Here is a 12,278-nt window from a genome sequence, read left to right as displayed (position 1 = left end):
TAGGGAAAGCTTCGTCTGTCTTGTGATACACTGCAGGCAGCCGTGGGACCTGCCCCTTCATGTGCAGCCCACAAAACCATGACAGTAATCCACGGGAGACCAGCATTAAAGCCAGCCAAGCACTACTTGACACTGAATTGGTTTGTTTTTTCTTATATAGTCCTGTTCCAGAGAAGAGATGTTTGCTGTTATGTAAGTTACTGCACTGGCACGATGTACAAATTCACTACAGACTTTTGTGGCTTCAGAAACACAGCAACTTCCCATAAACAAATATAGGAAAAATAGTTTCCAGCCTATCACTTGATGGACGCTGTGAATGCCACCAGTCAATCTCCGCTTGGGCAGCTGCCCATCCTCACCAGCCTTGGGAGAAGGAAGTCAGTGGATAATGGGCTGCTCTGTGGACTGCATCTACAAAAATATACAAGTTCCCTCATTCGCACTCACGCATCTTCACAGTGCCTCTTTTCAAAGCCGTCTGGCCAGCGTGTGAGGGGCAGCAGTTATTTTGTGACCTGGGTTTCTTGGTACAACTCAAAGTTGTACCTTTAAGAAAAAGAAATGCGTCGCTGATGAAGTTAGCAAAGTTACCTTTTCATGTTGTGGTAGAGAGCCCAGCAAGACAGATCTAGCAAAGGGAAGGAGACAACTGAAGGACATTAACTATAAAGCAGCAACATATGTAAGGCTTGTATTTGAGCAGCACATTGTAATTTAGTTGAGCAGGAGGGAAGAATATAATCATTTCTGGCAGCTCATCCCTTTTGTAAAATAGATTTTCTAGTCCTTTTTCTTAGGTGCTTCATTTTGTAGGTGCAGCTTTTCTGTCAGCCTTCTACACAAATCCAGTATCTCATACGCTATACAAAGATAAGTACTTATATTTTGTTTGGTACATTTATAGCTGATAAAAACTTTTGAGTGCCTCAGAATTCATGAACCTGCTTTCACCCAAAAACACATCAGCAGCGTAGCCAAGAGGTTAGAGAAAACCGACTCTAAAAAGTGTCCTGTTATCAACAACCCCATCTGTCCTAAGGTTTTTTTAGTGCATCATCTATTTTGACAGAAATTGCTTGAAATACAGTCAAACCCTTTAATATAAAATTTGATATGCCTGTTAGAAACAGTAGGAGTTTATCAGACATTATACCTCATCAGCCTTTTAAGATCCAACAGTCCCAACAATTCTGTCTGTGGAACAGAAGACCAAGATAAAAATCAGTATTCAAAAGAAAAAAGAAAAAAAAAAGGCCTGTTCTTGGAACCATAAACTTGATGTATCTGTAAATTATCTTTAACTTGATATTGAAATCAATGAAAATGCAGATGCTGTATTTAATCAGTTCCGTAGTGATTCAAGATTTAATGCACATGTGTGAGTCAGGTCACTACACAAGCAGTATTTCCTAGCCAGCAATAGGAGCAACTCAAAGGGAGAAGCCATGGACACAGCCTGAAGCTCTAATTTAGACAACTAGGCTGATGTGCTGCATTTTTATTAATTACTGCATATTCTAGACTGATTTTACCAGACTTACTTATAGGGTCCTTAATGAAAGTAAAGATCTGCCTATGGAGGGAATCCTTATTGTGATTTTCTCAAGGAGACATGGGGTTTGTACCAATATTTAGAGATAAGCGTGGCTAGTGAATACGTAAGTCTGGTTGGGTATTTCTTTGTTTGTTTTTAAAGTTCACCAGTTTTTGTTGCTCACGTTTATTTTGTATTGCAAAATAAATGCACTGTTCTGCTGCACAGAGATGTTTAACACGACTTTCTTCAAGCACGACACACATACACAAGTTTACATGGTGGGAACTGATGACAAAACAGATCTCATGTTCTACAAAGTATGGGTTTATGAAAAGCCTTTATTAAAGATAAAACAACCACTCCATTATTTTTTTTTTAAGCCACTCTGGAGGCAATTATAGATACAGGTCTTATCTTAGTTGGCAAATCTTTGATTATTATAAAAAGCAAATGGAGAGACCCAGTCAGAAGGAGATGTGTTTTCTCTTTAGTTATTCTGTATAAAAATATCAGCCTGCTGGATAATGAATCTGGACACATCATGTTCAGAACAGCTTTCAAAGGTGAGACCAATATTCATGTTTTCTCTACTGTCAGCTACCAAGTCATCAGTTCTGACATAGCTGATGGTTCTGATGCCAGTGAGGCAGACACCAACATGGTGTTAGAGGACAACCAGTTAAAATCACTTCAGAGAGGTCACTGAAAAGTTCTCTGATGGCAAAAACTACTGGTTGGAATGGAACTCGAACAAAGAAGCTCCCATTTTGCACAACCTGCACTGTTTATGTCCCCACTTACCTAACAAGTAAAGCAAGTAACACTTGCAAATGGTCACAGGTTTAAAAGAGAAACACTGTCATTCTGTGTTGATTAATTCCAGCCCAGAAAGTACTGCTTGGAGGGGAACATTGAGGAGTCTCTGGGAAAAAAATACAAAGTAACTTGATTGCGAAAGTTACGGATCTTCTGAGGAAGTTACAGATCTTCTCCCAAGGATCAGTCCAGCCCAGAAGCGTAGTTCACATAACACCGAAATTCATTAGCTAAATTTCGAGAGTGTTCTGGAATGAACTTGCACATCTTCACACCAAGATGCTTTGCTGCCTGTTCCTCCATGATTGCACCTGCAGCAAAAAATGGTAGTTGGTGAGAAAACATCAACGATATCAGAATGTTTGGACTTTTTATCAGCTCCTCCCAATTGCCTGCCTCTTTATTTTCTTTAGGGGACAGACTTAAAGCAGCTGCACTGTCATTTTGTTAACTGTCTCTTCAACAACAGAAGTTTCGAGCTATTTAAGCATGAAAGAATGGAAGAACATCCTCAGAGTTTGTTGAAAATAGGCAGAGGGCTGAGATGGGTGCCCCTTTCACAGAGAAGAGAAATGTAAACTCCGTCTTACTGCTACGTGGCAGAGAAATTTCATGGTGAGGAGCATGGGAAATGCAAACAGATTACATATACTTTTTGATTTAAGTAAACCACAGTGTGATATTTATGGCGCCAAGCTGAGAAATCGTTCTCTTGAGGAGTATTTGTCAAATGGTGTAAACCAAGGGCCCACTCGTCCATTTTAGGGGGAAAAAAAAAAATCTCAGAGCTATTTTTATGCATGACTGTCTTTTACAATTAAACAAAGGAGGAGACTTTCTACGTCCACATGTTATTTTCATTTTTCCCTATTTTGCCTACTTGGTTGACTGCCCAGAATTGTACGTACAGAGGGTTTTTGTCCTTTGGTTTTTGTTTTGCAGAAGTTTCTTGAATGCCTTCAGATGTCTCACTGTAAGGTTACAGCTTTGAGAACCACCATAACCAAGACAGATGCTTGTAGCTTCTTAAAGCTATCGAGTGCATCTTCATGAAGAAGGCCCTGCAAATGCACTCAGTAAGTCTTCTGGTTTCACTGCTGTAACCACCAATTTTTAACTCTTCCTGCTGCATTTCAATGCCTAAGAAACAATTATTTGAACCAATGGCGGAATTCTCCAGTGCTTGTTCACGCTGCAATTGTTGTATTTACCAGTGAGGAGCAGGTGATATGGAAAAGAAAAATAGTTGTCTTTTTTTTCATTCTTCTTTTGAAGAAGTAGCTGAAACCTTCACTTTGCCAAGCAAAGGCCATGCTACCTGCTTGTCTTTCTATTCAGTTCACCTTAGGTTTTGCTACATTCAGCAGCTGCAGACATGCTCAGGATCCAGCATTCAGCAGTAGGTCGCACCTCTGCCTGTCACAGCCAGAATTTCAGGCATCACAATTCACAGAACACCTCTTTCACAAGAAACAAATACTTTGGAACTTTGCAGGGTGATGTTATCAGCTCTTCTGTAACTTCGTAAAACTCATAATGCAGTAAGAAAAAGGCAGATTGTAACTATTGAAATACACATCTTCAACGAGAAACAAACACAGAACTAAAGCATAAAGCTTACCCTCTTCTGATCATATATTCTTCCTAGAATTACATGAACTAGTATTACTGATTTGGGACTTTTCTCACTCAAGCACTTGTGCCTTTTGAGACAGAAGAAGAGCAGCTTACCAGTGAGCTACATGTTTCTATTAATGATACCTGTGCAAAGCAGAATCTTTCCTTTTGTTAAGTATTTGATGGTCTGTGCAGTTTTTTGAAGACACTCCTCAGACAGATAGGGTGGATCTGCTACTACAATGTCAAAACTGTGCGGCAGGAGATGTTCAGGTAAGTTCAAAGGGTCGTTGTAATCATAGAAGATAAATTCTTCTCCATACACAGAAAACCTTCTGTCATACTCCAGGATACACACGGAAAAATCTGTGCCACCCTGTTCTCTCAGCTTCTGGTACACACTTGGCGCACTGACACAGGCTATCCTGGAAAAAGACATGTAAAATATTAAAAGGCTGATTTCATAAGGCAACAAAAATAATTACAACAAAGACAATTCTGTAAGTTCTCAGGGCTGCTGTGGGAAAACATCTTAAACATTCACCCAGGGTAATGTACATAACTAGGGTGAAAAGCTTATTTCACAGCAGCAATGAAATATACCAGAGAATCCAATTTTCAAATGAAAATCCTTGCAGAACTAAGAGGGAAAAGTTTTCCCATCTGTTCTGCAGAAGTGTATGAAAATAGAAAAAAGAATAAGAAGTCATTAATGTGCTCTGGAGCTCGTTGTGTTTCTCAGGGGTGGGGGGGGGGGAAAGGAAAGAAGATCCATAGTAAATTTCTGTTACTGGCACAGGTTACCCAGAGAGGCGGTGGATACCCCAACCCTGTAGACACTCAAGGTCAGGCTGGATGGGGCTCTGAGCACCTGATGGAGCTGTAGGTGTCCCTGCTCATGGCAGGGGGTTGGATCAGATGGCCTTTAAGGGTCCCTTCCAGCTCTATGGATTCTATGATTCTGTACGGCAGAGCTTGCAACACTCACTGCAATTCAGAACAAATTCACTGGGAACCACTGATTAAGAAATGGCGAGGCATTTCTGCAACAGCGCCATCAAAGAGAGATGAGGTACAAAAAGTAATGAATTACACTGCATGCTCTCTGCACAAATGGGAAAGAAAAAAGCAACACTCTTTCTCTCAGAGAGTGGTCAGGCACTGGAATGGCTGCCCAGCGAGGTGCTGGAGTTGCCATCCCTGGCAGTGCTCAAGAGGTGTCTGACTGAGGAGCTGTGAGATCTGGTTTTGTGGCTTGTGGTAGCAATGGTGATGGGAGGAGGGTGGTCTGGATGATCTTCTAGGTCCATTCCAACCTTGTGATTCTATGATTCTGTGATTCACGGAACAATTACAGAAAAGACACATTAAACCTACAAGGTAGCTATCAAGTCCTACCTGCCACCTTTTCCTCCTGCCACAATCGCTTCATTAGCCAGGCATGCTGCCGTCTCATCACTGTACCAAAACTGGCTCAGTTGCTGAGAAAAACAATGCACAATTATAAGCGACATTGTATCTTCTGACTGTGTTATGCGCTATTGGGTTGAGAGCCTGTCTGAAGAAAACCCAAATCCACTGCAACGTCTTGGCTCACAAACTACAAAGGCGTCATTTTCTGGAGAAGCTTTTTACTTCTGAAAACCAAGGACAAACAGCAGGCAGCTCACACTGTGTGTTTGCTAAAGCACTTACCTATGGTAGCAGGAGAACCAATCATTGGCAGGGCTAGTTCAAACCCAGCATGCCGAAGTGCAAAATAAACACATGCTTAAATTGAGTTACTTCAGTGGAAAAGGAAAAAAAAACAAAAACAGAAAACTTGGAAAATGCCAATATAGAAGGAAATAAAGGATTTAAGAACTAAATGAGATCAGAAAGAGTAAAAAAAAAACAAACTCAGAGACAAAAGTCAGCTCAGAACATTCCTTCTTGTTACACATTATTGTCTGAAACCCAGGGAAGAATCTTCACCACTCTCAAACAAAGGCTGGAGCTCAGTCTGCAGAGGGCACAGATGATTCTGTTGGGAACTTTATTCCCTTTCTTCATGTAATTTACCTGACTTAATTTTAAAGTGAATAACCCTACAGCATTAACATCCACAAACAGCCTGGCCGCTCTAGGAACATCTCGAGTGTTCATCTTCTTATCACCTACCCACAACAGAAAGCTTGGTGAAACCAGCGTGCCTCATTCGCTGCAGGTTATTTCTTACCCAGTCTTCTTCTATTGAGCCAACAGAATATTGATTAAACCCTTGGGAGGTCTTCATGCCCTCTCTCTGCTGCTGTTCCAAATAGAACTCCTGGAGGGCAGCCAACGTATGGGATGAAAGCTGGGGAACGTCGTCATCATCATCATCCATTTTCCTAGACATTGCCCAGAGGGAAAAAAATGTATTAACCCTTTTCAATGGTGGAAGCTTTTAATAACAGCCTGCTTGCCTGAGGCAAAAACAAACAACATTCCTGACACCACGGGCTCAGTCTGACACCTAACTGGGAAAACCTCCTGCAGGGCACAGTGTGCTCCCTCTGCTTGGCAGCTTTAAACCAGGCAGAGGCAGAATGGAAAGAGCGTGTCTCCAGAGAGAACACAGGAGCTGTTTCCTTTCTGCACAGCACAGAAGTAGCTTGTACTTCTATAGGGATGTTGTCACGACACCTTGTGTAGCCTGCATCCAGACACCACTTTCATATCAGCTTGTGGAAAAAAACCCAAAAGCTTTAATGGATTTTGCAAATTCTTTGGCATATTTACCCTTCCCTCCTAGACACGGCGATGGCTGCCAATCATTTCTTGCCATGCTGTAAAGTCACAATTTTGACTGCAAATGAATAAAGCAGTGTTAGAGGATCACCCGGCTTCACCTCCCTCACTGCAACAAGACTCCTCTGTGTGCTACAGACCTGAAGCAGAAGAGACGCTCAAGAGGATGCTTTGTGTGCCCAGGAACACAGACAGAGCTCATGTCAGAAGGACGAGGTACAAGCAGCCAAGCAGAGCCACTGCTGGACGTTTGTTAGCCAGGTGCCACCACCACGCTGCTCACCATGGGCCGGAGCCGAGCATTGCTGCCTTCTGTCCTTCCCAGAAGGGGCACCGTCACCTCGTGGAGCGAGGGTGACAAGCTGCACCTGAACTACAGCTGCTTAACATTTCTTCCACCCTTGGCTGCAGTGAAGGCTGCAGTGCACACAACCTTCCTGCTTTGCTCTTTCCTCCGTGCTGTGCAGAGCTTTCAGGACATCTCCTACAACTCAGTTTCTTGCTGCTTGCTGAAATACTCCCCAGCTCAACACCGCACTACAGCAACTGCTGTGCTGGTCTGGCGGCACAGGGCACAGCAATGCAGGGTGCTGCGACACGGAGCCCATTGCCTGCCCCGTGCAGGGGGAAATGCTGGATCCAGGCCACCTGGTAACAACACAACGGTCCATTCTGTTCCTACTTCTTGACACCGCACACTGCTAACACCCATCGTGGCCCTGTACAAGAACATCTTTTGTTGGGACAGGTGTTACAAATTACTTTTCATCTCATACCTTCTCTTTAATTAAGCATGTCACACACACAGAAATCTGGTTTTGTTATCCCTAAGGCAAGCACACGTCTATGCTCCAATGCTAAGAAGCCAAAAGAGATGAAAACCTGCAATTCTTAAGTCAGAAGCTGAAATGTTGACTTTACGCTCAATGAGTCCATCCGGGCCTTTGCAAAGACCAAATCTATGCACATGAAATGAAATTCCCACCAACAGAAGCTAAGATCCCTTTCATAGTTTCATAGTTTCGTGCGGGTTGGAAGGGACCTTAGAGATCATCGAGTCCAGCCCCCGGAATTCGAGCCTCTGTGTAGCAGAGCGGCACTTCTACCACTTGCGCCACAGGGGGGGATTCGAACTCCGGGCCCCAGTGTTGCAAGGCGGCGTCTTTAACCACTGCGCCACCGGGGCACACAATCCCTTGTTTTGGTGGAAGGGCGGGCATGCAAGCAGAGGCATCTTTTTTCTACACACGTTATTTCAGCCCCTTTTAGCGATCGTCCTTTCGGTTTGCACAGTAAAGCTTCAGGAATTGAGCAGCAATTAACTGTGAGGCTGCAAGGAAAGGTAACTCGGAACACATGGCAGAAGTATCACGAGGTCCATCTATTCAGAACACTTCCAAAACTCAAAATGCTTTTCTGAATCATAGTAATCACAGAGTCATAGAATGGCCTGGCTTGAAAAGGACCACAATGATCACCTGGTTGCAACCCCCCACTATGTGCAGGGTCACCAACTACCAGACCAGGCTGCCCAGAGCCACATCCAGCCTGGATGAACTAACATACGTTGTCTACATTGACTGACTTAAGTCATCAGTATGAAGACATTTTTATGCACATGAACTACATTATAAAACTATTACAGTGAGTTTATGAGAACAAGACTTGTAAATTCCTTTGGCTTCAAGTGAGCAGGAGGTGCTACTACTTGAAACCCTCCGCAGCCCTCCCACACACCACTGCTCTGGAGTCCAAAAACAGCCCTGAAAGTTGAGGAAGGATGGGACAAAGCAGAGGAAACCCATCAACAGGAATACAAAGTTTAAAGCTAGCAATGTGTCAAGTGTGATTTACTGTTATGTGAATGCTGCCGGCCTCCAAAGGGGCAGCCCGACCCACTGCATGAGCAGAGGGAGTGAACCAACACCACACGCTACAGCCTACACTACACACACTACAGCTCGCAGGGCAGGGGAAGGTGCCTGCAGAGCCCTGTCCATGCACAGCTGAGCTCCTGCTGAGTTGTTCATGTAGTCGTGTCTGTGTGAGAGCTCTTTTAAAAGAAAAAAAACACAATGAAAAAGCAGCACAGAAGATTCCACTGCCTCGTCTACAGGGCAGTAGTGCACAACTTAGTGCTGGTTTCCAGCTCTCATGTATGAAAACTCCAATTTTACACAGCCAAGCCCTGAAACTGAGACAAACTAAAGTCAGAAGGAACACTGTGGAAAAATTAACTCACTCAAAAATTCCTAAGGGCTTTCATAGACTTTCTGTGCCCCAATACATTTGGTCCGTCCATAGTTAGGAACATACAGACATCTGGAAAGCAGCACTGTGAGATACAGCACAGCTCCTGTGCACAGATGTGCCTGTGTCCTACAGCAGAAGCCTGGGAACTTGCACCCACCCGGTTAGGTCAGGCACATGGGGGCTGCGTGTCAGCATCACTGCTTACCCCATAACTACAGAAGATGCAGCCAGATCCTTCCAGAGCCACAGCACTACTCATTGCAATGAACGTCCCTTAACTAGAGGGACTACTGGAAGGCCAAGGAATATTAATGCAACTGGTGTTGTTAACCTCTGTGTGGGGAGGAAGGATGCTGTTAGCCCTGCAACCTCTTACCAAGAATATAAAACATGCACATGCAACTTCAACAAAGACTATTCTAGCTTAGCATAGATCTAAGACCAGTATGCAACTGCGTAAAACATAGCAGTATTTTTCCCGAGCCAACCGTGTTAGCATATAAGGCACAGAGCCTGTCATAGATGAGGTATGAAATATGTGCCAAGAAAATCTGGGCAGCAATACAGCATCAGGAGAGTTGGCTGGAGGTGAACAAGTCTCCATCAGGGGACAGAAGTTTCTCCCAAGCTGGACACGTGCCCCGCTACCTGAAAAGCACGGGGCTCTGTTCATGCTCCAGCTGCTGAATGCAAGGATCCGAGGCGCAGGTTTCCACCAGCAGCACACAGCCAAGCAGGCACACACAGCAGCAGCTTCTCTGAGCGCTCCTGTTCCAAACAGAAAGTACCCTGACACAGAAACGACCTCTACTTTAAAAAGAAGCATTTAGAGCTTTAAATCTGAAAAGCAATTTAGTGAAAGCTCAGCTATTGCTCAAGGATCTGACAAGTTACCTGAGCACTGCCAAATGTGCAAGAATGCCAGATTTCACAAGAGTGACTGACAGCACAAAGCTTGTTAAGTACAGCAGCCAAAGTAACCTAACCACAACAATCCTCATGGTCCAGCCAGAAGAGACTGAAAGGTGCTAGGCCACATGTGCATCTGTTTTACAGGGTCTTCCCAACGTGAAACAAAACTCCCCACACATCTGGGATGCCGTCCCCATGCACTGTCAGCCAGCTGCAAGGTTCTGGGGCCAGGTAGCATCAAGCAGCCACTGAGGGGGATCCCAGCGAGCGGGACATCAGAAAAGAAGGCCTGACAAACCTGCATACAAAACGGAACTGGTTTCCTAGTGTTTCATAGGAAGGAAGGAGGGACAAGAAGGAGATGTGAACGTGGGACAGCCACAGGCCAAGAACAGCTCCATTTTGGGATCCCTGGAGAACTTTAACATCCACAGCAAGAGGTTCAGAGGAGAAGCTTCACTAGCTCAGACAAGGGTTGATGCTGGCAGTTCTTGAAGTATCTTGAAGACAGCCAGAAGCAGCTGTCTTGGAAAGAGTGAGACTGCAGCAAGTAAGCAGCAGTGACACTTACTCACTCTGCCTCCTCCTGGTCTATAAACTTTCCCCATGAAGGGCATTTCTGGCTGAAGTGATTTATTCTGAGTGCAGTTCTCTAAAAGACCGTTTCCCAGTATCCCTTATATACACATCAAGTGATCTACAATGGCCCACAGCAGTAAGTTCCGTGTTATGAAACGGCAGCTCTTCTTGCAGTGAACATGGCTACCAGATCCAGTAGGTGCAGGCACTTCTCGCATGGGAAGGATCTCATGTGTGCCCCCTCCTCCATCTCTCAGACCATCCCACCACTCCACAGCTGTGCGTTGACTGCTCCCCCTGCAGCCCCTGGCTCCTGTCCCTTAGCAGAGCCTCCCTGTATTCACTGCCCTCAGTCACCAATTCTCACACACCCATCTGTGATGGGGGAACTGCAGCTGTACGCTGCACTTCAGATAAAGGTGACCACTCATCTATATTGTGGTTTCAAGATGTTCTCTGCTGCATTTCCTCTCTTTCTCTTAAAAATTCCAACATTTCCTGGCTGGTATGTTTTTCATTGAATCATACAATCACTCAGGTTGGAAAAGACCATAAAGATCATCAAGTCCAACCACAGCCTGACCATAGTACCCTAACTAACAACACTCTGCTAAATCACGTCCCTGAGCACCACATCCAAATGGTTTTTAAACACATCCAGGGATGGTGACTCAACCACCTCCCTGGGCAGCCCATTCCAGTGCTTAACAACCCTTTCTGTAAAGAAGTGTTTCCTGATATCCAACCTGAACTTGTGCAACTTGAGGCCATTTCCCCTCATCCTGTCACTTGTCATCAGTGAGAAGAGACCAGCCCCGCTCTCACTGTGAGCACCTTTCAGATGCTGGAATATCAATAAGGTCTGCCCTCAGCCTCCTCTTCCCCAGACTAAACAGCCCCAGCTTCCTCAACCTCTCCTCATAGGGCTGATTCTCCAAGCCCTTCACAAGCCTCGTTGCCCTTCTCTGGACCTGCTCCAGTACCTCCATGTCCTTTCTGTACTGAGATGCCCAAAACTGAACACAGTACTCGAGGTGAGGCCTCACCAATGCCGAGTACAGGGGCAGGATGACTTCCCTAGTCCTGCTCACCATTCCTGATACAAGCTAGGATGCTACTGGCCTTCTTGGCCACCTGTGCACACTGCTGGCTCATATTCAGCTGACTGTCCATCAGCACACCAAGGTCCCTTTCCACCTTGCAGTTTTCCAGCCAGTCCTCCCCGTGCCTGTAGGGCTGCCTGGGGTTGTGACCAAAACACCGTGCAGAGCCATGTTCAGACCCTCAGGCTGCAGCGGGGCGGGCGGCCTGCACAGCTCGGCCGGGCACAACTGCCGCCTGCGAGAGGCGCAGGGAGCCGCTCCACACGTACAACCCACGTCCTGCACCGCCCGCCCCCCCTCACCCCCATTAACGTGCCCAACGCGGGCAGCCGCCCCCACGCGGCCCCAAAGCCTCGCAGCACCCCCAGCCCGCACAGGCCCCACGGGGCCGCGGGAGGAACGCCGGCTCAGTGCTGGCTCCACACCAACTCTCAGGGCAGGAAGGAGGCGGGCGGGCACCACGGCGGCCGCTCTACTCGGTCCCGCGCACACTCACCGGCCGGCAGATCGCTCGGCGCTCCCGGGACCGCCCCGCCGCAGCGCCGTGTGGGCCGAGGGAGGCGCGCCCCCTTCCGGGCTCCGCGGGGTGAGGGCGGTGCCTGGCGCTGCCTCTGCCCGCCCCTTACCCGCCCCTTACCCGCCCTTGCTGAGGGGAGGCCCCGCCTTTCGTCCCCGCGGTCGTCCTG

At 46.1% G+C, this 12,278-nt stretch overlaps 1 protein-coding gene across 1 annotated transcript; it reads right to left on the bottom strand.

Annotated features, from left to right (window-relative positions):
• Positions 1-1,860: 1,860 nt before the first annotated feature.
• EEF1AKMT1 (EEF1A lysine methyltransferase 1) lies at positions 1,861-12,140 on the bottom strand. Its single transcript, XM_015852161.3, has 5 exons — positions 12,089-12,140; positions 6,192-6,345; positions 5,372-5,454; positions 4,118-4,398; positions 1,861-2,667 (listed from the first exon to the last, which is right to left on the bottom strand). Exons 2-5 carry the CDS (start codon positions 6,339-6,341, stop codon positions 2,540-2,542), a joined length of 642 nt encoding a protein of 213 aa, XP_015707647.2. The 5' UTR covers positions 6,342-6,345; positions 12,089-12,140; the 3' UTR covers positions 1,861-2,539.
• Between the last annotated feature and the right edge of the window lie 138 nt (positions 12,141-12,278).

The sequence above is a fragment of the Coturnix japonica genome, chromosome 1 (assembly GCF_054131305.1).
Source record: "Coturnix japonica strain WE chromosome 1, WE-NBRP24, whole genome shotgun sequence".
Taxonomy (NCBI): Eukaryota; Metazoa; Chordata; class Aves; order Galliformes; family Phasianidae; genus Coturnix; species Coturnix japonica.
This window is presented reverse-complemented; position numbering and strand designations above follow the sequence as displayed.